Genomic DNA, 27898 nt, shown 5'->3' with positions numbered 1-27898 from the left:
TCATGTACCAGTGGGCGGGACCCACCAAACCCACCAAAGGAGCCAACATGATGACGCCTGACAGCGGTTTAGCTCCAGAATCCATCAGCACGAGATCTCTCGTGTGGGACCCACCTCCCAGTGGTCCCCACCTCCCAGTGGGCCCCACCGATCATTACGGAACGGCGGAACACCCACACCCCGTCGACTGTCGTCCCATTACGTGCTACGTTTTTATGTTGAGTCGTTTGTCCTTTATCAAACACTCGAAAAAGGAAAGGAAGGAGAAAAGCAATCGAAGAATTTGGACAGCGAAAGCAGAGAGCTTCGCCATCTCTCTCTCTCTCTCTGAGCTTCAGCGGAGGAGCTTTGAAGGGTGTCTGCCTTTGAGAAAGAACAGAAAAGGGTGAGAAGAAGTTACAGACGAAATTAAGGAAAACTGATGCTGGGTTTTCAATTCTTTGTGCTCTTGTGTGATCGCTGGAGTTCTTAGTGTTCGATTCGTTGTTTACAGAGACTTTATTCTCTCCTTTATTGGTGGTGGAATTTTGATCCGCTTAGTTTAACCGTGATTCTTTTTTTTTTCTATGTATCTTTAGAAGTTTGGGATCAACATTTACAATTTGGGTTTGATGATCTTTGTTTGGGATATAGTTTTCTTGTTTCTGGGTTCTTGTTTATTGCTTTTGTTTTTTGGTCTTATTGGTGCTGCTGGCTAGGGTTCCTATACTGTTTCGAGTGTTCTTTTGAACTTGATTCCAGTCTGCCTATTTTCTTCTTCTTTACATATATTTATTTTTTTATTGCTGAAGATGCTATTTTTTTTTTTTACATACTGATCAGTGTATTTTTGCTGTTACTTACGCGTTTACGCTTAACTGAATGACGCCCAGAAAGGATCTTCGAGTTTTCCTCTTAATTTGAGTTCATCATGTTTCAAGGTTTTGCTAAGAAAGGGTCTTTATGGGTTGCATATGTTTCTAATATTTATGTTATTCTTTCTGTTTTGGCTCTGTTTGTTCCTGATCTTGCAAGATTTAGTTACTAATTACTAACATTTCCATCCATTTTATTTTGAGACAAACACAGATTTAAAGGAAAACCTTGAACTTGAAGATTTTTTTTTTCTTTTTAATAGTACAGTAAAATTTTATGAAAGAAAAAGAGAAACGGGAATGTACAAGACAAGATTGATTAGTTTATTTTCGTTGTAAATTTAACAATAAATGAAAGGAACTCTTTATGTTTCTATTAATTGGTTTGTAGCAGTTTTTGTCATGTAAGAAATTATCTTTGTTTCTTTATAGTAAATCTATATTTTTTTGGCTATAGTCAAATTTATATTAACATAACATATTGTAATTCTAGAATATTCAACTGAATGGATATAGCTACCCTTGCCAGTAATTAATCATTTTGTGGAAATGTTGTCTATGCTTTACTATAGGATATTAATTTGTTTGGTTCTCTTTTCATATCCTTTGTTTTTAGATCCAGAACTTTGCCTTAAATAACCATATGATAACTGAATGAACAACAACCAATCTGGTTCCCAGATAAACCCAAAGTCCCAAACTGTTGACTGTGGAACCATGCGTCCACGTGGAGTGAAAGGGTCCAGAATTTTGAACTGTATTTCATTTATTGCTTTATTATATTGTCCCCTATGGTAATAATCTTGGGTTATTCCAATTATAAGTTTGCTTTTGTTTTTTCTGTTCAAATTATATGGTTATTTGGCTTAATTGTCAATATTTGTGTAATATAACTTCTGTGTTTGGGTAACATCCATTTCTATGTCTGTCATATTTCTGATGCCATTGTTTCTATAGTAATTGGTGTCTTATCTTCTCATCCTACTCATATTTCTGATGCCATTGTCGTTATGACTTATTTTTCCCTCTATGTTTCTGTATTAGGATACAGGCTTGCATGTGCTCCAGTTTGTCATCAAGCAATTAATTTTGCATTCTCATCATAGTGGTAAATGTGGCATCATCTGTGTATGGATCAGCTTTTTAGTGTCTCTGTTTCCTCCTTTGAAGCATGATAAAACATTCACCATAGTCTCTCTTGCAACTACCGATTTACTTGAAGCATTTTCAAGAAAAGTAGTGATTTAATTGAGGAACCTCAAGAAATGTCCAGTGGAGAGCCAAGAAGAGTCTCACATAAAGATATACAATTGGTAAGAAAATCATTAGTCATTAAGCTTGATATTTCTTTTACAGATTCATAGCTCTGATAGCATGTGATAAGTTTTTTCTGTTTATTTTTTTGATATATAACAGAATTTATTAATTATGAACAGAAATATATGTACAAGTTAAGCATCTCTTGGAGAGGTCAATATTACTACCTCTCCCAAATGGCACTAAATTACAACTAAGAGTGCAGTTGATCCCTATTGACCCCTTGCTTTGCTATTGTGTCAGCCAATCCATTTGCAGATTTTACCTGTTGTGCCCTTATCAGCATGCTCCTTTTTAACCATTTATTCTTTAGCACCTCTCTGTGATACCAAACTGCTTTTTCCTCATCCTCTACCCAGCTCACCACCACCTTAGTGTCTCCTTCAATGGTTAACCTATTCAACTTCATTTCTTTTGCTCTTTGTACTTCATGAAGAACAACATAGAGTTCAGCCCTTGTGGAGTCCCCAAAGCCAATAGAGCCCGAGAACAAGACTAATGCAGCCATCCTTATTCCTAAAAATCCCCTCCAACACCTAAGGGACCTAGATTACCACAACTTCTCTCATTGAAGTTTAGCTTTATGAAACTATCCTCAAGTGGTTTCTATTCCTTTTGAATTCTCCACTTTTTTGATAAAGTTACTGCCACTTCCCCCATTTTCTCCTTGTATCATCATATGAGTAGGATGAGAAAATATCCATAGCTTTAACCGAATCCACCTTATCCATGATGCATTGCAATACTGCTTCCCTAGTTCTTGAGATTGCCATTTAATAAAAACATTCTTGATAAATCACTTACACATTTTGACTTTCATCTATTGTGTCTTCATTGCAATTTAGTTTCTAATGTTAACCCTTATAGGAGAGAATTGAGCTAAATGTACAAATCATGAGATTCCATTTTTTTCCTTAAGAAGTTAGTTTTGGTTTTTGATTGATAACAAAAATCTCATTAACTAAAATTATGGTTGACATAGAAAAAAGGAAGGAAAAGAAGGTCTCCACTCTGAGAGAACAATCGTAAGTTAAGGCTTCAAAGAAGGAAGTGCAAGAGAAAGAACCCAAGGGAGGATTCCAAAACTGGCCATTGGGTTTAGTGGGGTCAAGGAACACCTCATCAAGGATTTGGAGAAGTCTAAGCACACTGGGAAGTTCAGAATCCATATGCTTTAAGTGTAGTCAGCTAGTATATGTATTAGCCACAAGTTGAGAAAATTCTTGTTTACCTGAAAGATTTACTAAGAAAAAGGATCTTATATGCTATATGCTGATCATGATCACCTGAAGCTGGAGGTGTTCACAAATGTATATTGGACTAGCTTTTGTGATAATAGCCATTTCACATCAGGCTATTACACCTTTGTGGGTGGCAATCTTGTGCCATGGAGTAAGAAATAGTAGTGACTAGGTCTAGTGCTGAGGTAGAAAATATGGCCATGATTTATGGATTTTTAGAACTGTTGTGGGTTAGATCCTCCTTGGCAAGTTTGGCATTAATCTTGATGAACCAATGAGGTTATATTGTGACAACCAAGCAGTCATTATCACTGTACACAATTTAATCCAACATGATGGAACCAACATATTGAAGTTGATTGACATTTTATACAGGAGACGATTACTTCTGGTTCTGGAGATGTGTGCATCAGTTAAAATTAACAATAAATTACCTGCCAAGCTGGGCATTCTTTAGATCTATGTTTAGTTTAAGGGGATGTATTGAGATGCTTAATTTGTACATGGCACTCATATGCATGCTTATGTGAGGGTATGGGTGTCAATCTGCATTATGTTATAAATAATGCTGACTGCTTAATCATTGACTCTTATTCTCTCAAACACGTTCTCCTCTTTTTCATCTTTTTCCATTCTTTCTCAACCCTAGTCAAGGTAAAATCAATCACACAATACCCAGTATTTCTTTTTGCTGGGGCTGATTTTCCTTCGCTTGGATCACAAATCATGTGTACTTCATTTTCTTCTCTTTTAATAAATTTCAATTTTGTATGATGCCTGTAGAAAAATATGCAAATAATCCCTAATTAGAATTGCTTGGTTTTCTTAGAGTTGATTAAATTCTTTCAGTATATTTCCTTGTTTTAGTTGCCACTTACTTTGGGCTTCATAACTAGAAGTATAAATCTATGGTTTCATATGTGTTTGGATCAAGTTCTTTTCTATTGTTGTGACATCTCTAGCTATATATATTCCTTAATTGCAGGTACAAAATCTTATAGAACGATGTCTGCAATTATACATGAACCAGAAAGAAGTTGTTGATACTCTTATGAAGGAGGCAACCATAGAGCCTGGTTTTACCGAACTTGGTAATTGTTATGTATGGTTTATTATTTAGTCATGTCTCATGCAATATGATATATTGTGGTGCACAGACATTTTATCTTTTTTTGAAAAAAGGTAAGGTAATTTATTAAGACAAACAGAAATTACAGAGGAGCTCCAAAACCAGAGCTAGAATACAGAGAACCAAATGTAAAACATGGGTATGATGGATATAGTATATGTGTCAGACTCATCAAAGCTACGACATTTCTTGCTTTTGGTTTCCTATTTTTTCTCTTTTTTGAATTTTGAGTTTGTTGGACTTGGTAAATACCCAATTATTTGGATATTGATCCAGCTTAAAGTATGAATTGATATTTACAAAGCACTATAATTTGAGATTGATATTTGGACACATGTAAGACCAATCTCAATTTAACCTTACACACCACACCATACACTGATAGTGAACAATTGTATTTTGAGTTTGTTTCATGCTGCAAGTTCATTTCTTTGCCATTGTTGATGCTCTTGACCCCTTTGAATATTTCCTCAGCCATCAAATTATACTTGGCTAAACAAGGGGAAAGTAGGGAACAGTTGTTTTGGGCCAATTGTAAAAGGAATTTATGGGGAGAGATAGGATTCCCTCTACTCTCTTTGAGTTGCATGTAATATCTATACTTACTTGCTTATAATTAATAAAGTTTCTATTATCTATCAAAAAAAAAAAACAAAAACAAAAATTATCAATTTTTCTTCTGATGTTTTTTGACCACTAGCGGCCCTTAAGCCTGGCCCGGGCCTGGACCCAGTATTTTAGGTCCAAACTGCACATATTTACGTATATTATATCTCTACACATGTATACTTGTTATTTTATCATATATTTTATATTATGTATACACATTATAATATTTTTTATCAGAAACAGATATAAACATTATAATGTAACACCTATAATACATATTATATATTATAAAATATATAACAAAATTTGTACATATATTATATTTCACATATAATATGAAATTTTATGTATATTTAATATTTTATTTTTGAAGTCATAGGCCTGGGGTCCAGGCCCAGGCTATAGCCCTTATCATAGGTGCTAACTGCTAAGCCCAGCCTGGTCCATGGTCACACCTAATTGGATCTCTGTTGGGATAGATGCCATGATTGTATTTCTATTCCAATACAATGATGCTTTTACACAAATCTTAGGTATGGAAATAATGTTCTTTCTCTTTGCTGGAGTTCCAATCCTACATTTTTAGCATTAGAAGGTTAACTCAGCCACACCTACAAAGTAAGACATCGTGATCTTTTCTTTCTTTTTCTGTTTTTTGCTCAAACATCAAGAAAGGGCATGATGGATGATGGGGATATAGTAAGGTTATTCTATAATAGTAAGCTTGATTTTCCCACCTAGCTACTTGTTTAACAGAAACTTCTTTTATTTTACATCAGAAAGTGATTATGTTATTTATTTGATCTCTCCATGATTCTTGCTTTTTTCTCCTCAGTTTGGCAAAAACTTGAAGAAGAGAACAGAGAATTTTTCAAGGCATACCATTTGAGGTTGATGGTGAAGAACCAGATTCTAATTTTCAACAAGTTACTTGAGAAACAGGTTGAGTTAATGCGCCAAATATGCCCACCTGGAGTTGCTTCTCTACCTGTTTCTAACGGGTCTCGTACATCATCATGTATGACAGCTTTCTGCATCATTGTGTTTTATATGTGCTTGATCTAATTTGAACGTGTTCTATTTTCATGCTTACAATTCTTTGCTCATTGTTTTTGTGGCATTATTGTATAATTCTTGGCCTGTAGCATAATTAATATGGATACCATTTCTGTCATCATATCACATCCATAGCTTTGACTGAAGCATTTGAATCATGTGCAAATACTCCAGTCATAAAATGCCCATTTCTTCCCTTGGTTGATTAGGAGATTAAGATACAGTTTGATGGCAGCTCTCTGTGGAAATGTGGAGCCAGCTGGGATTAGCAGAATTTTTCTGGGTGTATAGTGAACCTGTTGGCAATGTGGACCCAACTGAGGCAGGGTTGTTTCTTTCCTAACTAGGGCCTGAATTTGCTGAGGATCTTTCATCTCATCCTCTGATAGTTTTGTTGAGGGGGACTTGGCCAATAATCAGGTGGAAGTGAATTGGCCAAGGTCCTTGGATACTTGCTTACTACATTCAATTGCTTAGCTAGATCATTTGTAGGAAGCTTTATGTATGTAAATAGGTCTATGTCCACCTAAATTTTCTAGGTGGTGGGTGGGGGTCATCATCATATTCTTTTTTACGTCATTGTATGTCTTCTGATATTTGACATATTAATACAATGAAAATCAGCTGCCTTTACAGAAGAGGAAAGGATAACAGTAACAGACCAAGTTCTATGTTATCATCAGCATTGCGTGGACATGGATATGGTAGTTGCAATATAATGCATGTCCAGAAGTCTGACTCAGCAAGATGGGAAAAAAGGCATGCAGTTGGGGATGGGGAGATGTCCAAAATCAGTTTTTACTATTAAAGATTTATTTATCTTGAGTTCTATAATCACATCTGAAAGGCCATTTATCCAATGTTGGTGACAGCTATCATCATATAGTTGAAGAGGATTAAAGTTTATTTATGTTGCCTAGGAACATTCTATAAAAAAAGATGGAATTTGTTATGCATATATGATGTTCATTATTCCAAAAAAGTGGGGACAAAGTAGAACTTATTCCTTGGTAGAATTCCATGTCAGAAAAGACCTGTTCATGGGGTTTCAAAACAGCTCAATAAGGTATACTTATCCTTATTTTTCTTTCTTTTTCCACTTTCAATAAAAAGCATACTTCCCTTAAGAAACACAGTACTTTAGCAATCTGGACACCACCTCCGGAAGGGTTTTACTAAACCGAACTTCGATGAGAGCAGTCAAGGCAATCCAGGACTGTTGGGTATAGTTCTGAGAAATGAGGTAAGTAAAATTATATCCATATTCTCAGACCCAGTGGTAATAGGTGACTCTACAAGGGATGAGTTATTAGCTGCAGTACAAGGGATCCAGATTGCTAACCAACTTGGGGTGGAGAATCTACTAATTGAAGGAGGTACAAAGGTGGTTGTGGGATGGCAGTTGGACCCAGATTCTGTCATTTGGAGTTATAGGGATATCATAAAAAAAGTTAAATGGTTAACATGGCACATGACTATTAGAACCCAATGGGTGGGCAGGTCGGCAAATGCAATGGCTGATTATCTTTTTTTATCAGCAATACAGAAATGATTTCATTAAAAATAGAGAAAATAATTACAACAAGAGGTCGTGGAAAAAGAGAAAAAACAGTTTCAGAAAAGCTGACCCAACCCAAGAGTTATAATTGAACCCAATACAAGGAAGTTCTTTGTACTCCTTGCTTAGATAAACCTTCTGCCAGACTGTTGGCAGTTCTCCTAACCCATTTAACTTGGATTGTCATGTCTTTTGACAGCCATTTAAATAATCTGAGTTCATTTCTTAGATGCCATGACACTCCTTCCCCCTTCAGCCATTTCACAATAGTTCTTGAATCACTCTCAGTGATCAGTCTATCAATACCCAAACCTTGGCCCTCTCAACCCCATTTACTATAGCCAATAACTCTGATCTAACCACATCACCTTGTTCAGTTGATCCAAGTATAAGGCTACGATGTTTCCTTCTTCATTCCTAATGACACCTCCTATGCCTGAGGGGCCTGGATTGCCTAGATAACTTCCATCACAATTGAATTTCTTCTAGCCACAATTTGGGGGTGACCACTCCTCAACTATTTTCTGTCTTCTGGACAATGAGGCAATAATTACACCCCAAGACCTGAAGAAGTCCTCAACTTTAAAATCCGAGAAAAGTTTCAGACTTTTAGCCCATTGTGCCACCACTGTTAGAGCTATGACTTCTACCAGAGCTTCCTTCTTTCTTTATCTTGAAAAATTCTTGAGTTCCTTTCCTCCCAAACTGTCCAAAGCACCACTGCTCTAGTACATCTCAAAATCTTGTGCCTCCTTTTAGTACAACTAAAAACAGTAGGGCTAAACAATCCTTCCAAACTGCTAGGAGAAGACCATTTGCATCCAAAAAGAGAAGAAAATTAATTCCAAATACAACTAACAAAAGGATAGGAGATGAAGAGATGAAAAGCAGTCTCACCATAACTTACAAAGGAAGCACCGGCCAAGGGGCAAATAGGGGGACAAACATCAGTTTGGACTTTTTCTTTGAAGCAAGTCAAAGGTATTAATACAACCATGAAACACTTCCCATCAAAAAACACTGATTTTTGGGGGGATATGAAAACACCAAACTTCCTTAACCATGAAAGAAGAAGAGGAGGCGGCTACCAGGGAATTAAAGAAAGACTTGCAAGAGAACAAACCATCAAGATTAAGACCCCAAACCCTAGAATCCAAGCCACCTTCTCCCAGGACCACTGAATTCAGAAAACCTAATAGCTCAAACACACTAGGAATTTCAGATTTTTCTATTGAAACCTAAGTTCCAGTTCAGTCTTGAAGGAAGAGAGTGCTGGCCAAAACAATCCAACACAGTTACCCTTAAGACAGGAAAGAGCAAAAGGTGAAAGAAATCTCTCCCCCAAAGGGATATCCTCAATCCCTAAAACTTAACTCTTTGACCCAAAGCCAAATCATACTTGACATGATTGAGGAAAGCAGGAAGAATCTCATGAATGGCCTTTCAAGGAGTAACCAGAGTAGCTCTACGAAGACAACCAACATCCCATCCATTGATTGGCATGCCATGAATACTTGCAACAACTTTGTGCCATAACCTCTCATTTTCTTTGGGGAACTGCCAAATCCATTTACTAAGCAAAGGCAAAATTTTCAACCTGACATTACCATTTCCCAAGCCCCATTTTGTCTTTAATTTCACCGCTTTCTCCCGTCTTACTAGACGATCTTTCTTTCTTTCTCCTGGCTCCCAAAGAAAATCTCCTCTGTGATTTTTTCAATTTTCCTCACTACCTCTTGGAGCATCCTAAACACTGGGAGGGTGGTGAGGGTGGACTTAGTAAGAGTTAACCTCGCCCCCAACGAAATATAGCTCCTCTTCCACCCATCTAATCTCTTCTCCACCCTCTCCACCACGGGTCCAAAAACTAGAAGATCTAGTGTTGTCACCTAAGGGTAACCCTTAGTATTTCATAGGCCACTCTCCCTTCTCACAACCTAAAGAATCTTTTATAACCCTCAATTCATATTCTTCTATGTTGATTATCTTCCTAAACAAGGGACTTCTCGGGAACTATTATATTGGGCTGCATGTAATCTTTAGTTTTTGAGAACCTGTAATCACTATTATAGAAGAGGTCACACCTCTCCAAGGGATGCTTGTAAAAGTTTATCTTCTTGATTAATGAAATTATCAATTCAATTATCAGAAAAAAAAAGAAAAAGTTTGTCAATGAACAAAATTTTACAAAAAAGCATGTAAGAAAGGGGAAGGTGAAGATGTATATTTTTTATGCTCGAAAAAAGTGGGTAACTATAACAAAGAAACTGAATCTACATTTTGAATATCATACATACAGTTAAGGTTGATTGTTGTACCATCTAGTCTAAGGAAACTTTGAAGTACCATTTCAGAAGAATTTTCAAAGCATATATTTACCTGGATCAATATGTGATTAAGAAGGCCCATGGCCTAGATTGTTGATAGACCTGTTCATGGGCCGGGTCGGACTTTGCCTCTTTATCAACAGAAAATGTGTAGGCCCAAAGCCTGGCCCAACCATCGGGCCTAGATCTTGAGCCCGAGCCCAACCCTTATATAAAGCTTGAAGCTCGACTTGTACACAAAATGTCTTATTTTTAGTGTACTTTTATAAACTAATATTATATTAATTTAGTAATAATTTAATAAATTAATAAACTAATTTGTATTTTCTAATAGTAAATTAATATTTATTAATAATTTAAGAAATAAATATATATTATATATAACATAATGCTTTTTTATTATATGTAATAGTATTGGGCCCGGCTCAGACCCAAGCCAGGCTTTTTTGAGAAAGCTCAAGCCCGGCCTAAAAAATGACCAGGCCTGGTATTTAAAGCCCAAGCCCGAGCCCGTGGGCCTGAAGTTTTGTCCAAGCCCCAAAAATAACAGGTCGGGCCATTGGGCTACCTGGCCCATGAACAGGTCTAGTTGATCGCCATTGCACTTGGAAGGGGTGCCTGCCTAACATTTTCCCAACTGTGAGGGCACACATCAACAAAAAGAAAAAAAGGAAACTTTTTGTTTGAAGCATCTTTGCATGTTATGTTAATACATAGTGCATGAGTTTTGCTTTCATGGGGGTCACTTGATAGATTTTGCAACTTTTACACCATGTATTTGATATTAATTTTGTGGCCTTTAGTATTTTTTTGTGGATCCACTAGATTGTATTGATTTCTGTTGACAAGTGTTATTTTGGAGTTAAACTCCCATTGAACCGGCAATCTGATGTTTCTTTGTTACAGTAAACCAGGCTTCTGCATGCTATGTCCCAGAGCATACAATAGCACCTGCAAGGCTGGAGAACAGGCATCATGGAATTGGTCCTAATGCTCCTAATGCATTCATAAGTGATGCATCTTCAGTGTGCAGGAATATGCATGTAACTGATGATGTTCCTGCTCATACCAGGAGGATAGATGTCTCAGCTAGCATACTTTCAACTCAAAACTCACAAATGGGAATGGTACCAGGAATGAATGGAATGGTGATCAAATCAGAACCTGGGTATTCAAACAATTCAACTTTTAGTTTTGGTACTGAAACCAATGTCTTGGAAACACGCTCAGCACTTGGCGATGCATCTATTACAACTTTCAGTAGCACGGAGTCCAACTCACACCCCCTGAATGGGCTCCTGGAAAATGATGTTTCTTCATTTGGACTTTTAGGCCAGATTCCTCGAAATTTCAGTCTTTCAGATTTGACTGCTGACTTTTCGCAGAGTGCTGGTGAGTAGGATTAGTCATTCTGATCAATCAGTTAATTGTTCTATAATGGCCAATACTGATCATTCTGTTCTCATAACTTAAAGATATACTGGAGAATTACTCTAGGTCCCCGTTCCTAGGAACAGATGCAGAGGACTTCCTGAATTCCCCTGGAAATGGTGACTGTCAAGGTGAGAAATTTATAGTTTTATTTTGCTAAATCTCTTATTTGGTTCCTGATATTTACATGTTGGCTCAACCAGGAGGGAATAAGAGACTGGATACCATATCAGAGGACTTAAGTTATGAGGAATTTGGTAGTGAATGATCAGACTTTTCAACTTGTAAGTTCCTGTATCATAGAACTATTTTTAAATATGTTGCTTCTGATTTTCTGCTATTAGGGAACCCTTCAATAATAAGATATGAAAATTCTTTCTGGCAAGATTAATCAATGACAACCCATGAAGTTAGAGCATTGAGCAAAGGGGCAAGACAAGAGGAAGATAGTGGTTGAAGAGGGTGTGGCATTTGGGATGTCAGTGGAGATTCTGGGTGGTTGGTTAAAGTTCTTTTATTCAAGTAGGTGTTGATTATCTTTTGTCTGTAACAGACTGATAAAACCCAGCCCACTCTATCTGCTGTGTGTGCTCCAGACCCGAGCCTATACAAACCCAGGAATATCCTTGGTCCCCCACCACCACACTCAACCTCGCCAACTAAGCCTATCATTCTCTGTGTACCTTAGAAAGCTGTGTCAGGCTACTGGGAATAACTAACTGCACATGGCTTCACATGTAAAGCCTATGAGTATCAGCAGAGCAATTGGATTGGAATGAAAAATTTCCCACTATTCTCCTATATTCTTCTACTTCTTAGGAGGTTGAGTCGCCCTCGAAGCCGATTCCTGTGTTGAGCAGTATCTCAACACAGACCTGTATTGTGCCTGTTGTCCCTTGATGATAAATTCCTTACCTTTGCCATTGGATGTATTGTTTTGGAGGGAGGGGGATATAACCTTGTGTGTGGGTGTAGTAAAAGAAGGAAAAAGATGAAACATGATGAACCAATAAAAGAAACTGTGCCATAAGTATTAGAATACATGGAATTAACCACCAACAATGTATCCCGATTGTCAAGAAGGAAAATTTGATTCAAATAAGGTGGTGGACAAGGCAGTTCAGGTTATTAAGAGTTTGGGTATTTTCTTTATGGGTGGAGATTGCCAGAAGTGTGTCTATGGACTTAGAAAGGAGATTGGGGTGATGCCTCAGACTTTGCTGGAGCTTCTGTCATCCTGGCAGAAAAGGGGAATGAGTAAAGAAGGGAAACTAGTCTGGGATGCTGTGCAAGTGGTGGTCATATGAACCATTTGGGCTGAAAGGAATAGATGGATTTTTCGAAATGTAAGCAGATCTAGGGAGGAGCTCATCAACATCTCAGTAGGAAATCTGAGGTCTTAGGTTGTGGCTGCCAAGGATTTGGACCATCAATCCATCCCTTCAATCTGTTGATTTCTGGTTGTAATGTTCTGTTGGTGTGTATGTGTGTGGGCTGGGGTCCTTGGTGTTTGTCAAGGCCTTGATCCCTTTGTTGTATCATTATTTTTTGTTTCCAGCAATAGATTTTACTTTATCTTTCACAAAAAAGAAAAGAAAAGAAAAGAAAAGAAAGGAAAAGAAAAGGTGCCAACCAGCTGGTTGGTAAGGTCTCCTGCTGGTCATAGCGGAGACTAGGGATCGAATCCTGGGGTTGGGTTTCAAAACTTGATCCCAACAGTGAGTCTCACATACCAGCAGCATCATGATGATCTTGATGAGAAACTTGATCCCAATTAGTTTTAGCCTGGTGTTTTGAATCTGTGAATGTTGGTTTTCTTTTGGGTCTGTTAGCTAGTTGGGCTACTACAGGGGGCTTCTGGTAGTTTCTCCACACCATATATTCAGGTTTTATGTCTTTTGGAGTTATTATAGGTGCATTTTTTTACTGGGCTGTAGTTTCAGATTTTGGTTTGTAGGATGTTTGCCTGTTAATTGACATACTGTCTGATGTTAGGATGGTTTGGATCTTGATTTTTAGTACTGTATTTTGTTTTATAAGTTATTCCTTTCTGGGGCCACAGTGTCTGTATATAACTTGTATTTTTTTTATGAGCAAGACAATTTTCAATTATTAATATCCAAGACAAATTCAAGTGTTTTAGATACTCAGTAGCCTAGAATTCATCAGAATACAGCTTGCCGGCAGTACTTTGGTTTGCCAGTCCCCCCGTTTTGCTACTACAGATTACAACATTGCCCAAAATAAAGTGGATCTATCAGCTACCTATTTTGCTAGGACATCTGCCAACCCATTTGCTGTCCTTTTTTCCAGCCGAAGTTAGAGTAAAAACTCTTTACAAGAAGATCAATTTCCTTAAAAGCAAATCTATATTTCCAAGGGGTTGAGTTGATTTGCTTAGCCCAAGAAATAACCAACGAGGAGTCTCTCTCTACTTCCAGCTCTGTAACTCCTAGCTGCGCTGCTAGTTTCAGTCCTTGTAAGAGAGTCATTATTCTCAGCTTTAACCAAGTCTCTGAATCCACTTGGTCCCGAGAACAAGGCCACTACTTCTCCTTGATGGTTTCTAAAGACTCCCCGTATACTTGGTCCTCCCTGGATTGCAAAAAGAGCTGCCATCAAAATTTCGCCTCAGTTTATTTGGCTCCGGAGGTTTCCATTCCATTCTCACTTCTTTATGTCTATCTATTTGTACCACTTCAGCCCATTTCCATAATAAGTAATTTGTAGAGACATCATTGACAAGTTCCATTGTTTTTGCCCATGTGCGGATCTGAATTATATGGTTTCAATCGCTTCTTCCTTTCACTTACTCTTTTCATTGAAGATCCTTTGGTTTCTTTCTTCCCATTTTTTCCAAACCACGTTTGCTCTTGTTATCCTCCACAAACATCTTCCCTTTTTTTTTGGAAAAAGGTAAAGTGATTTTATTCAATGAGAAAGCCAATTACAACAAGACTCAGGCCAACTAGGCCTTCCTGGGCCCAAAACATATTACAAGAACATCCATGATTTAGTACAAAGAAGGAGAGAAACATTCTGACTTTTAAACTCCTCATTCACCGACACCCAGGAGCAAATCTTCCCCACCACTTTGTGCACAATCTCATCTGGACTTTTTGATTGATTATAGAAAATTCTATTGTTTCTTTCCATCCAAATGGACCAAAGAACAGCCTGCGGAATAGTATTCCAAACAAGCCTGCCTTTCTTGCTAAGACCCTCCAATCTCCAACTCATAAACAGATCCTTCACAGACTTGGGCATAGTCCAACACACCTCTAGTTTCTTGAAGAAAGGTCCCCTGATTGAAGAGGAAATCGGACAGTGGATGCACAAATGATCTATAGATTCAGCCCCAATGCCACATAAAACACAGGAGGGATCAGGAATCTGAACACCCCTTCTCTCCAAGTTGACCCTGGTTAAACATTTATTCAAAACCATTCTCCAAACCAGGAAGTTAACCTTGGAGGGACAGGTGGGGTTCCAAATCTGCCCATCTGGGAAGTTCTCCTGACCTGAGCTGCACATCTTAAGGAAAAGGGATTTAACATCTTCCCTTTTTTTTGTTGCCTTAAGAAGTTGGATTTGAACAAACTAACCTCATCCTGTGGGGGAACCCATCTGCAACCAAAGAGAACAGAAATATTCTTAAATGCAAGTCAGAAAAGAGTAGGATATTAGTGAGAAAGGGTCTCACCACTAGCCTTACAAAGGATATGAGGGGATATGAGAGAGAGAATTATTTGGCCTCCTTTTCTGTGGCACGCCACAGGTTTTAATTTTTCCAAAGAACATTTCCCAACAAAGAGCCTGCACTTTAGGAGGGACTGGTTTGCACTAGCTTTCTCTCACCGGGAAATTCACCCCCATAGGTTTTGAGCGAATAAAAAGGTTAAAGAAGGATGCACAAGAGAAGAGGCCATTAGGTGAGGGGCACCAAACTCTACCATCCAAAAGATTTTGATCCAAAAAAAAAAAACTTTTCCAAATTTGAGAGTTGGAAGAACAAGGGATTAAGTGGTAAATCCCCAAGCCAAAGCTCTTCCCAGAGTAAGACTTTATTTCCAAATCCCACATCAAAGCAAATGAAGTTAAGAAAGGTAGGCAATACCTCAAAAGTTGCTTTCCAAGGGGAGTTTGAAGCAATATGAGGCATTATTTTGCATCACAGCCATTGTCCTCTACACCGTGAATGTTTCCTTGTACTGCTTTTTCTTTAAGAATTATATTTTACTAACAAGGCCTTGATGATGATGATGACCAACAGTTGGGAGTGATGGTAGAGCACAATGGCTAGACAGGATTCATGTAACCAAACCTCAAATGTTGGGATTAAGGCTGAGTTCAGTTTATATACATTATCTGAAACTTGAGGGTCAGTAAATTGTTGGATTTATTCTTCTTGGGAGGAGGGGGGGGATTTTGCAAAGGAAGCTTGATTCTGGTTCAGGGACAACTAAGGAGATTGGAAGTTTAATGATAGTTGGAGAAGTAGAGGAGAGGAAGAGTAGAGGAGACCTGAGTGCTGATCAATTGTTTGAGAAGAATGCCATATTTGAGTTAGAAAGAATTAATGCTCAAAGGAGGGTGGATTACTGCCCTAATGCAGTAAGAAGATTTAGAAGACAGAAAACCAATCAAAAGAGACAAGTTTCAAATGCTTTTGCCAGATTGAAGCTGGGAGTATATGGAGCAGGATTAAAAAAAGGGAGAAAGATAAAGAAAGTTTCCCAGATGAGACAAGAGATTTCTATATTACACAGAGGGCATGATGAGGAAATAGATAAAGTTTAAGTTGAGCATTTCATCAGTTGGATTGTTTGGGTTTCAGGATGTTTTTTCATGTGTTTTCTGGCAGGATTTGGAGGTTCTGGGATATTCAGTCTTTTGTTTGTTTTAATTTGTTTAGGGTTTGGTGGTAGGGACCTTTGTGATTTTTTATTTTTTTTTGTGATATTTGTAATCAGATATGGGTTTGCTTCTTAAGGTGCTTTGGTATGTCTGTAGGGTTAATTCTCTGTTTTTAGGGGCTTTTGTTTGGGTAGGTCTGTTCTTGCTGGGTGATTCCTTATCACCTTGCTGTAATCTCCTTTTCCTTTTCTCTAATAAAGTTATTTTTTTATTTATCTTCAAAAAATAAATAAACATAAGCACAGAAATTTAAGCAAGCACCTTTTAGCCCATATCATTGATAAAAAATTTAAAAAAACTTTTAATCCGTATCTTTTTTTTTTTAGCAAAGGTAAAGTATAATTGTATTAATGTAAAAAGGTCCTTTGTACAATGAGCTTGTACAAAACAAACCGAAAGCAATGTTTTGAAAATCGTAAACGCATCGTAAATCGTAGAGAAAATTGAATCGTGAAACATATTGTAAATCATAAGATTATTTCTATTTCTACAAACTTGTCAAAAAATTAAATATAGATATATTAAAAGGCTAAATATATATAGGAAAGTGATTTTACCCTATTCTTAATCTCTATCTACCATATATGTACTTAAAACAATAGAATTTACCACTTATACAATAGAAGTCTAAGATGATATAATCAGTTTGACTTGAAAATCAAATAAATCTACATACAATGGCCCTTTAACTTACATATGATAGAAAATAAACTCAATTTCTAGTCTTGAATAATGTTAAATAAGTCGGCAAAACTAAACATAACCCCCACCAAAAAAAAAACAAAGTAGACAATTAATTCTTAGTTGAATTTATTTGAATCTTAAAAATCGTGTAAATCGTAAGATTTATGAATCAAATCATAGGATTCATATAAAAATGTAAGATTTTTGCAGAAAAGGATTCAAACATAAGAGTCGAATTGAAACCTTTGGGATTCATGATTCAAATCGTAAATCGTATTGTAAATTGTAAGATTTTGACAACATTGGTACTCTCATTTATCAAAAAAAAAAAGATTTTGACAACATTGGCCAGAAGGACCTCAAAAAAGTACAATCAGAAGTATCCTCTTTCTCAGTAAGTATAGGCAACAAATTTCTAATAAAACCTAAAGCCATCCATATTTATGACCTCAGCTTCAGTGGAGGATTTGAGATCAAAAACCCTGCTATTCTTTTCTGTCCATACCACCCACATAATTGTCAATAGAATGGAGGACCAGCAAATCTTTACATATCTCAAGCACTAGGAAACTGTTGAAGATTAATTAGTTTTATGATGTTTTTCTGAGTAGATATTTATGTTAGTTGTTAGATAGGAGGTGGGGACCACAATAGTTATGTGAGTCCAAATTTTATTATGTTTTTTTGAGTGTTATATATGATGTTTTATGTTTTGCTGCCCTATAAGGGCATAGTTGTCTTTGTACTGTTCTATTATTTTAGTATAAATAATAAGTGAAGGGGGCGGCCAGAATTATTGCTCTCTTTTCTTTCAACTTCTCTTCTTCTCTTCTCCTTCTCTCTTCAAGAAACTACTTTCTGTCATATTTTTTTTAATTCAGCAGATTTCTACTTGGTATCAAAGCATCGGCTAGGGTTTCTTGAAGCATTCTCATGCAGCCCTAGATCAGCCGATTGCATGAAGAAGTAAAGGGATGATCAATCTGCTATAGATTGCCCAGTTCTTGGAGTTTTTGGTGGGATCGAGACATTAGGAAGGTGATCTACTGTTCGGCATCAAAATTAGGAAGAACTGGAGTACGGGGAAAAGTCCCAGAAAAGTTGGACTCTTTGTTTTTTATCTGATCTTGGGTGCCCGGGTATTGTTAGTTTTCTTTTGATTTTCTAAAGAGAGCGGTTTGGTTTTTGAAATTTTCTAGGCCTCCCAGAGTGATCGATTCCCTTTTCTCTCTGTTGGGAGGCGTGGGGAGGAGAGAGATTTCCCTCCAACTAGGGTTTTCTTCTTCCGGAAGGGTTGGTTTCTATGTGTGGTATTATATTATTTTTTGAAGGTCTCCAATCTATTTTTTTCTTACTATTGAACTGTTTGAAGTAAAATGGAGAGTTGGAATACCGAGATGAAATCTACCAGTACTATGGGACTAGGTGTTGGAGGTAGTAGTGATATTTTTTGGTCTGGGATCATTACTACATTAAAACTTGATGGCACAAATTATTTGGAGTGGGCACAATCAGCTAAGATGGCTATTGGTGCCCGTGGAAAATTAGGGTATCTCATTGGGGAGGAGAAGAAACCTGATACAGACTCTTCCCGATGGGTGCAAGAGAATTACATGGTAATGTCTTGGCTGTGTAATTCTATGTTACCTCATATTGCAAAAAATTTCCTATGGGCTAATACTGCCAAGGAGATTTGGGATGGAGTGACTGAAACCTACTCTCATAAGCAAAATGAAGCCAGAGCCTATCAGTTAAGAAATCAGGTTATAAGTATAAACAGGGAGAAAACCTCTTGCTGTGTATTTCTCCATGCTGAAAACCCTATGGCAGGAAATAGATCACTTAGAAACTGTGGTATGGGAAAGTGTAAACGATGCAACAACTTATCACAAACTGGTAGAGAGGAATAGGGTTTTTGAGTTCTTGGCAGGGCTGAACCCTGAATTTGACATTGCTAGGCAACATATTCTTTCTAGGGAGGGTGTGACACTCTCTCAGGCCTATGCTTTTGTCTCTGGAGAGGAGAGTAGGAGGAATGTAATGCTAAGACAACCTGGGATTGACCAGTCGGCTATGGTTGGTACAACAAAACCTAAGCCGAATGGAGATAGGGGGAGTAGTGAGACTAGAAGGGAAGATAAGAAGGACTTGGTGTGTGATTATTGCAAGAAGCCTAAGCATACTAGGGACACTTGTTGGAACTTTCATCCAAATCTTATGCCTACTCGGATAAGAAACAAGAAGGGAAATGCAAATGTAGCCACTACAGGAGACTCTTCAGCCCCTCTCTCCCAAACTGATTGGGAATCCATTGCAGTAGCAGCAGTGAGAACAGAATTGGAGAGGTCTAGACAACTTATGAGTAAGAAAGATTCACCCAGCCCAGGTGAGTTGGGAGGTGGTCTCTAGGTGTAAAAAACTAGGAGGTCTTGGGATTGGTAATTTCAAGAAAAGGAATATGGCTCTATTGGGGAAGTGGTTGTGGAGGTTCTCTTTGGAAAGGGATAAATTGTGGACTAAGATTGTGGCTAGCATTCATGGGCTGGAAAACAATGGTTGGGATCCTAGAATCTTGGCAAGGGCTTTAGCTGCTTCTCCTTGGAAATCCATCCACAATCTGCTTCCAGTTTTCTCCCCTTGGATCAGGTATGGTCTAAATTCTGGTAGCCGAATAAATTTCTGGGAACTACTTTGGGTTGGGGATTCTCCTCTGAAAGACCAGTTTCCTTCATCGTATGCTCTTTCAGACTTGAAAAATGAACCCATATCTTCTTTCTTGGTCCCTTCAGCCTCCACTTCTGGCTTTGGATGGAACCTTGGCCTGCGTAGGGCAATTAGGGATACAGACTTGGATAGCTTGGTAGCTCTACTAGCCTTCCTTGAGGGTGCCTTCCTAAACCCTACTAAGGAAGACACCGGATTTTGGACCCTTTCTAGCTCTGGTATCTTTTCTTGTGCTTCATTCTTTGAAACCTTAACTCAGCCTCCTATTCTCGTGGGGTTGTTCTTTCCAGTTAAGGAAATTTGGAGCAGGCCTGTTCCTCCTCGGGTTGGTTTTTTTTGTTGGGAAATTTTCCTGGAAAGAATCAACACTTTAGACTTACTTCAGAGAAAGAGACCCAACTATTGTCTACTTCCTAATAGATGTGCTCTTTGTAAAGCTGATGGGGAATCTAGCTACCACCTCACGGTCTCTTGTAAGGTTGCTAAAACTGTTTGGGAGTGGGTTTTCTCCCGTTTTGGGTGTTCTTGGTATCTCCGGAGACTGTCCAAGGTTGGTTTTCTCCTTTTTTCAGTTGGTCTAAGAAGCGAGGGAAGACTATGTGGAGGTGTATTAGGGCAGTGGTATGCTGGTCTTTGTGGGAAGAAAGAAACTCACACATTTTTTCTGACAAGGAAAGGGCATTGGAAGATTTGTTAGATCGAATCCTTTTAAGAGCTGTCCACTGGCTAAAATCTTTGGAGTTGTTTTCAGATTTTCCTATGGATGACTTGCTAAGAAACTGGAAAGAGATTGCTTCCACTGCTAGATGCAAGAGGACTCTTTGTCCGTTCTAGTCCCCTCCTCCCTCGGGCTTTATAAAGCTGAATTTTGATGGCAATAGCGTAAGGAATTTAGGGCCCTCTAGGATTGGAGGAGTCTTTAGGAATGAGGAAGGGATTGTTACTGCTTTATTCTCTGGCCCTATTGGAGAAGGTGACTCTCTTAGGGGCTGAGATCCTTGCAGCGCTTGAAGGTATTCGAAGAGCAAAGGAATTAAATATTAGCCGCTTAATTCTGGAAGGTGATTCGAAGGTGGTGGTTAGTTGGTTGAAGACAGAGGACAGTGGTTTGTGGAACTTTAACAATGAAAAAAAACAGTTCTTATGGCTGGGTAGGGACATTGAGATTCAGTACAGCTGGGTGAAAAGGAGTGCCAACTCATTTGCGGATGGGTTGGCCAAGCAAGGAATGAATAGGGAGGCTGTTTTTTGGGCTAGTTTTTAATAATTTTCTTTGCATTCCCTATGTTTTCTGTTTTTGGGGAGCTAAGTTATTTTATCTCCCCCTTTGTATACTTATTCCCTCTCTTCTCTTATTTTAATGAAGATGATGTTATTGATAAAAAAAAAAAAAAGATTCACCCATCCCTAACCTTCCAGATGGACAGTAGAATGCAGGAGCCAACTACACCACTTCCTTTGCACATACAGGTAGTCCATATACGACTGCGAATCTTGCATCCACTTCAAGTAAGGAGGGACCTCCTTGGATTATAGACTCAGGAGCATCCGAGCATATGACTAATGCCCCTACCATTTTCAGTTCCTATCAGTTGTGCTCTGGTAGAGACAAAGCCTCTACAACAGATGGTTCACATATGCCTATTGCTGGGAAGGGGACAGTTAGAGTGACCAATGATATAACTCTGTCCTCTGTTTTACATGTCCCTAGACTTCATACCAACCTATTGTCTGTTAGTTCTTTGACAAAAAATTTGAATTGTTTTGTGACATTTCTTCTTGGTAATTGTGTTTTGCAGGATCTGGAGTCAAAGAAGATGATTGGGAGTGGTCGTGAGGTGAATGGAGTCTACTTTCTGGATGAGATTCTGAGACATCAGGGCCATCATGTTAGCAGTAGCAGTAGTAGTTGGTCAGAGTCAGTAAAACCAGATTATGCTTTGGCACAATCGCTTGTGACATATTTCTCTTAATTCTTTGAAATATCTTTTCCCAAAGTTGTTCGAGTCTGTTCAATTATCTACTTTGGAGTATGAGAGTTGTCAGCAGACCTCGACAGTATTTTGAGCCTTATTGCACTTCTTGATAACGTTGTCTTAGACCCCACTAGGGCGGATTCTAGAATTTGGTCACCTACCCCCAATGGCATCTTCTCTTGTGCTTCGTTCTTCAAAGTCTTAAGTCAGTCCACCAGTCCTACCTTCCCCCCTTTCCCTGTTGGTGAGGTTTGGTTCAGAGCAATACCTCCTAGGGTTGGTAGTTTTTGTTGGGAAGCCTATCTGGAAAGAATCAACACTGGTGATCTACTCCAAAAGAAGAGACCCAATACTTGCTTGTCACCTCAGTGGTGTGTTCTATGTAAAGCGGATGAGGAGACTGGTTTTCACCTACTGGTGTCTTGCCACTTTGCGAGGTCAATTTGGGATTGGGCTTCCTCCTTATTTGGATGCAATTGGAATCCCCCATCAGACTTGCAGGGCCTTTTCTCCCCTACCTTTTTCAAGTGGCAGATAAAAAGGGGAAGGATAATGTGGAGAGGACTAAGGGCTGCAGTATGTTGGACATTGTGGGAGGAAAGAAACTCCAGGATATTCTCAGAAACCCAAAGAGGAGCAGCAGATCTGAGGGCTATCATACATATTAGGGCGGTACAGTGGCTGAAATATTTGGAACTATTCACAGATTACACTGTGGATGACATGTTGAGGAAGTGGGGTAAAATTGCAAATTGCACATAGACCAAGTCAGTAATGAATGTGGCTTGGACTCCCCCACCTAGTGGATTCTTGAAATTAAACTTTGATGGTTGCAGTAGGAGAAATCCGGGGCAATCGGGGATTGGAGGTGTTTTTAGGGACGAAAATGGGGCCTCATCTCTGCCATGTTCTCAGGCCCAATTGGAGTGGGTGACTCCCTTAGAGCTGAGATCTTTGTAGTTATGGAAGGAGTCCGGAAAGCTAAGGAGTTGAACATCAAGAAACTCATAATTGAAGGGGATTCAGAGGTGGTGATAGGGTAGGGTGGCTGACTAAAGATGAAAATGGTTTATGGAAGTACAACAATGAGAGGAGGAAATTCATGTGGCTGGTGCGGGAGATGGAAGTTAAGACATGTTGGGTTAAAAGATCGGCTAATTCTCTAGTTGACGGTTTAGCTAAACAAGGGGCAAAAAGGGATTCACTGTTTTGGGCTAAGCTGTAACTTTAGTGTCTTTTTTTTTCTTTTCTCTTTTTCTTCTTTTTCTTCCTTTTATGAGGCTCTTTGTGGCTCTTGGAAGATAAGTGTGTTTGTCTTCCTCCTATAAATTTTCTACTGATGATTTAATGAAAGTGTTATTGATAAAAAAAAAAAAGTGTGAGAGTTGTCAGTTAGGAAAGCATTGTAGACAGTCTTTTAAACCAAGTAATAAAAGTACTTTTGCTTTTAATATTGTTCACACTGATGTATGGGGGCCATATCAAATCCCATCCATGGGAGAATTTCGTTACTTTTGTTTGTGGATGATTGTACACGATATTCTTGGCTATATTTGATGAAATCACGTGATGAGGTTCCTAACTTAGTACGACAATTCCACCAGATGGTTCTCACACAATTTGGAGTGAGAATTAAGGTTTTTAGATCAGATAAAGGCAAAGAGTACTTTGAGAAGGATTTAACCACGTATCTCTTAGAACATGGTGTAGTTCATCAGAGCAGTTATGCATATACACCGCAACAGAATGGAGTTGTTGAGAGGAAAAACAGACACATTGTGGAGGTGGCAAGGAGTCTTATGGTGTGCGCTTCAGTCCCTGTGCAGTTCTGGGGAGATGCAGTTCTTACAACCGTACATGTGATTAACCATGTTCCTTCACGGACTTTGGGGTTTAAGGTGCCATTTTGCCTCCTTTTTCCAGATGGAGAGATATTTCATATACCTTTGAGGGTTTTTGGCTGTGTTTCTTTTGTTCACATTTTCGGCCCTCATCGCAAGAAATTTGATCCTAAGGCCAAGAAATGTGTTTTTCTTGGGTATGCTCAGAACCAAAAGGGGTATTGCTGTTATGACCTAGTGTCGAGGAGCAGATTTGTCACTATGGATGTTACCTTTTTTGAATCCACATTCTTCTTCTCGAGTGGTTCTCCTCAGGGGGAGAGTTTTGGGGAGGAGAACTCACAATCTATTCCTCTTCCTGTTTCTGTGGTGCCTCCATCGGTTTAGCCAGCACTTGCACCATCAGTTCAGCCACCACCTGCACTATCAGTTCAGCCAGCATCGGTTCACCCAACACTTGCACCTCTAGTTTCATTACCTGAGCCACTACGGGCAGCCTCACAGCAATATCAGTGCCGGCAAATGATGGTTGACTCCACACATCCTCGACCCACACCACTCTCTATCAGTCCTTCTGAAACTCCAGATTCGACAGATACAGTTCTAGGTATTCCTCTTGAGCCTGTTATGTTTTCTGATGATAATGTTTTTGTCCCTAACACCACTGTTGCAGCTGATTCCACTAACCTTGATCTTCCCATTGCACTTCGTAAGGGGAAGAGAAAGTGTACAGCCCACTGCATTTCACACCATCTTTCCTACAATGCCTTATCACCCTCCTACCGTACTTTTCTTTCTTCTCTGGATTGTGTCTATACCCAGGAATATTACTGAGGCTCTCTCCAAACCTGAGTGGAAAACAACCATGCAAGATGAGATGGATGCTTTGGTCAAAAACCAAACTTGGGAAATAGTTGATCTTCCCCCAGACAAGGAGACAGTCGGATGTCGATGGGTATTCATAGTGAAGTATAAGGCCGATGGCAAGATAGAGAGGTACAAGGCAAGGTTGGTAGCAAAAGGGTATACTCAGACCTATGGTGTTGATTATCTGGAAACCTTTGCACCAGTAGCTTAGATGAGTTCAGTTTGTATTCTTTTATCTCAACCACCTATTCATGGTCCTTGTTCCAGCTTGATGTCAAAAATGTTTTCCTCAATGGTGACTTACAGGAGGAGGTATATATGGACATTTCAACAGGCTTTTATGAAAATGTTGGTAAAGGAAAGTTTTGCAGACTCAGAAATTCTCTGTATGGATTGAAACAGTCACCTAGGGCTTGGTTTGACAGGCTCAGAGGGGCACTCATCCGTTTTGGATACACACAGACACTGTTTGATCACACCCTCTTTGTGAAGAGGAAAGATGCGTTGGTGTCAATTCTGATTGTGTATGTGGATGATATAGTGGTGACAGGAAATGATCTAGAGGAGATTGATGATCTCAAAAAATCATTACAGCAAGAATTTGAGATCAAAGGTCTTGGTGAGCTCAAATATTTCTTAGGGATTGAAGTTGCAAGATCCAAGCATGGGATCTTCATTTCACAGAGAAAGTATGTACTTGACCTACTACGAGAGACTGGGAAGCTGGGGACCAAACCAGTAGGCACTCCTATTGATCCAAATCACAGAATTAATGGTGTGGATGGTGAATTGGTAAAGGATGTGGGGAGATATCAAAGAATAGTGGGCCGACTGTTGTATCTGTGTATGACACGACCAGATATTTTTTATGCTGTTAGTGTTGTGAGTCAATACATGCATGCACCTCGGGTTCAACACTGGGAAGCTATTGAGAGAATACTTGCATATCTGAAAAAACACCCTAGCAAAGGTATTCTTTTCTCAAATCATGAGAATCTGAAGCTAGAATCCTATACAGATGCAGACTGGACAGGATGCTTAGATGACAGGAGGTCTACATCAAGAGTGTGCACCTTTGTAGGTGGAAACTTGATCTCCTGGAAGAGTAAGAAGCAAGCGGTTGTGGCAAGGTCAAGTGCAGAGGCTGAGTATAGATCCATGGCTCATGGTGTCTCAGTACTTCTTTGGGTTAGATCTCTTTTGAGTGAGATTGGAGTGAAAGCAGAAGAACCTATGATGTTATACTGTGACAATCAGGATGCAATCAATATTGCCCACAATCCAATTCAGCATGATAGGACAAAACACATTGAAGTTGATAGACACTTTATAAGAGAAAGGGTAACAATCGGAGAAGTTTGTTTGCCTTATGTCTCTTCAGAGTTGCAGCTGGCTGATGTTCTCACTAAAGGGTGGTAAGGAACAAGCTTGAACATGATCTACACAAGTTGGGAATGTGTGACATTTACTCACAACTTGAAGGGGAGTGTTGAAGATTAATTAGTTTTATGATGTTTTTCTGAGTAGATGTTTATGTTAGTTGTTAGATAGGAGGTGGGGGCTACAGTAGTTATGTGAGTCCAAATTTTATTATGTTTTTTGAGTGTTATATATGCTGTTTTATGTTTTGCCGCCCTTATAGGGCATAGTTGTCTTTGTACTGTTCTATTATTTTAGTATAAATAATAAGTGAAGGGGGCGGCCAGAATTATTGCTCTTTTTTATTTCAACTTCTCTTCTCTTTTTCTCCTTCTCTCTTCAAGAAACTACTTTCTTTCATATTTTTTTAATTCAGCAGATTTCTACTGAAACCATAGCAGGAAAGCTGTAGCTTAAGCTTCTACCACAATAATTGGAAGATTGCAATAAATGTTTATTTCATCTTCAGGATTTCTAATAAATCAGGTTGAAATGACTGATTGATCCTCATCTATTTGCATTTCCTACATTTGCTGGATGTTAGCGTCACTGTCCTGGCTATTACAGGCCAATGAAATCACTAGGACAAGATATAACACCCCTTAGGGACTGTTTGATATCTGCTGAAATGGCTGAATTGAATGGCTTATTACTATGTCTTTTAGTGAATAAAATATTTGTGGATAGTAATTAACCCAACTTCAGCATCATCTGTTAAGGAGTTAAGGAGCTCACCTCCTTAACTGTTCATTCAGTTCAGCCACCTCAACTGTTACCAAACTGCCCCTTAATCCCTTGCATTGGGAAAAATTCCTGTTTTTGTTTTGCCTATTGTGGCTTGACATTTTCACAATATAAAGGCCTGCGATCCTATAATTACTCCCTCCATTACAAATTTTGTATCGGACACCTTATTTCCATGTCAAAACTAATAAACATATAAACATACCCGTTTTGCTAGCATTTCATGTAGCTCAGTAATGAATTTGTTTCTCCGATAGACAGAAAATGAGATGAAAGTGTCAAGATTCTCTGTTAAGTTAGGATTGTGCCATTTCCTTCAATACTATCAAAATCTTATGTCAAAAAGCAGATCTTGTTCTCAATGATCAAAAAAATAAAAATCAAATCTTGCCACTGATAAGAAAATCCAAGCTAGAGTCCCTTTTCATTTCTTTGTTCGATCATGTGATTCAGAATATGAATCTAGTTCTATTAAATCTTATTCCTACGCTTTGATTTCGACTGTGTCAACAGTGGAAACAATTTTGTTTGAAAAAAATAGTGTTTTAATACGATTGCTGGTAGCCAAATTGGATTACTTGCACCAACTGGCTTGTTTTAACATTCGTCATCCGTGGGGAAAAAGTACATTGCATGGGGTATATTTGGTATTTCAGCATATTGTAGTGAATTTAATCTCTGCATCCTGTTTGCATGTTTCTGTAATATTTCTAGGAAAGTAGGATAGATTCTATGTTCTTCCTTTAGCCATTCCATTTCTGATACCTAACGATTTTCCATGCTTTGATTTTACTTCAACAAAACTAATTCATTCTTATGTTTTGCTTTTTGTACTGCAGAGCAACTACATAACTTTAGAGAAGTTATTGATTGTACATAACTGCAAATCAAGAAGGATTCAAAATTTATTGCCTATGTAAACTTATAGTAACTAGAGATGGGGTTTTGATTATATTAGATTGATTGCCTAAAGGAGGCATCTACAAGTAAGTTCACTTTGAACAGAAATGGTTCTTTGTAACCATGGCCGTCAAACAAGTGATTTACTTTATATTGTGGCATATACAATAAACAGAATAGATCAAGTCATAATGGAGTGTGCTTTCATTGAGGATTGAAATCTCTTTTGTTGGTGCAGCCACGTAAAGAAGCTTACTAATCGGCACGATACTTTTTAACTTTTTTCCTTTTATATATTTATGTA

At 38.4% G+C, this 27898-nt stretch overlaps 1 protein-coding gene across 3 annotated transcripts; it reads left to right on the top strand.

Annotated features, from left to right (window-relative positions):
- The first annotated feature begins 241 nt into the window (after nucleotides 1-241).
- LOC104606032 (uncharacterized) lies at nucleotides 242-27814 on the top strand. 3 transcript variants are annotated; one of them, XM_010271043.3, is made up of 8 exons: nucleotides 242-385; nucleotides 1899-2167; nucleotides 4398-4503; nucleotides 5986-6168; nucleotides 10998-11483; nucleotides 11567-11653; nucleotides 11726-11806; nucleotides 27534-27814. In XM_010271043.3, exons 2-7 carry the CDS (start codon nucleotides 2120-2122, stop codon nucleotides 11788-11790), a joined length of 975 nt encoding a protein of 324 aa, XP_010269345.1. In that variant the 5' UTR covers nucleotides 242-385; nucleotides 1899-2119; the 3' UTR covers nucleotides 11791-11806; nucleotides 27534-27814. The 3 variants fall into 3 exon arrangements, with proteins under 3 accessions (XP_010269345.1, XP_010269346.1, XP_088754285.1); XM_010271044.3 differs by having other exon boundaries at nucleotides 244-385; nucleotides 1906-2167; XM_088898159.1 differs by lacking the exon at nucleotides 27534-27814 and adding an exon at nucleotides 21647-23200 and having other exon boundaries at nucleotides 244-385.
- Nucleotides 27815-27898: the final 84 nt, after the last annotated feature.

The sequence above is a fragment of the Nelumbo nucifera genome, chromosome 2, assembly GCF_055504915.1.
Source record: "Nelumbo nucifera cultivar China Antique chromosome 2, China Antique-T2T, whole genome shotgun sequence".
In the NCBI taxonomy this organism is placed as follows: domain Eukaryota; kingdom Viridiplantae; phylum Streptophyta; class Magnoliopsida; order Proteales; family Nelumbonaceae; genus Nelumbo; species Nelumbo nucifera.
This window is presented reverse-complemented; position numbering and strand designations above follow the sequence as displayed.

Coding starts and splice junctions, on each gene's coding strand:
- LOC104606032 (XM_010271043.3), top strand. CDS start 2,120: ATGTCCAGTGGAGAGCCAAGAAGAGTCTCACATAAAGATATACAATTG. Junction 6,169..10,997: donor CGGGTCTCGTACATCATCAT/GTATGACAGCTT, acceptor TCTTTGTTACAG/TAAACCAGGCTTCTGCATGC. Junction 11,654..11,725: donor TGGAAATGGTGACTGTCAAG/GTGAGAAATTTA, acceptor TGGCTCAACCAG/GAGGGAATAAGAGACTGGAT.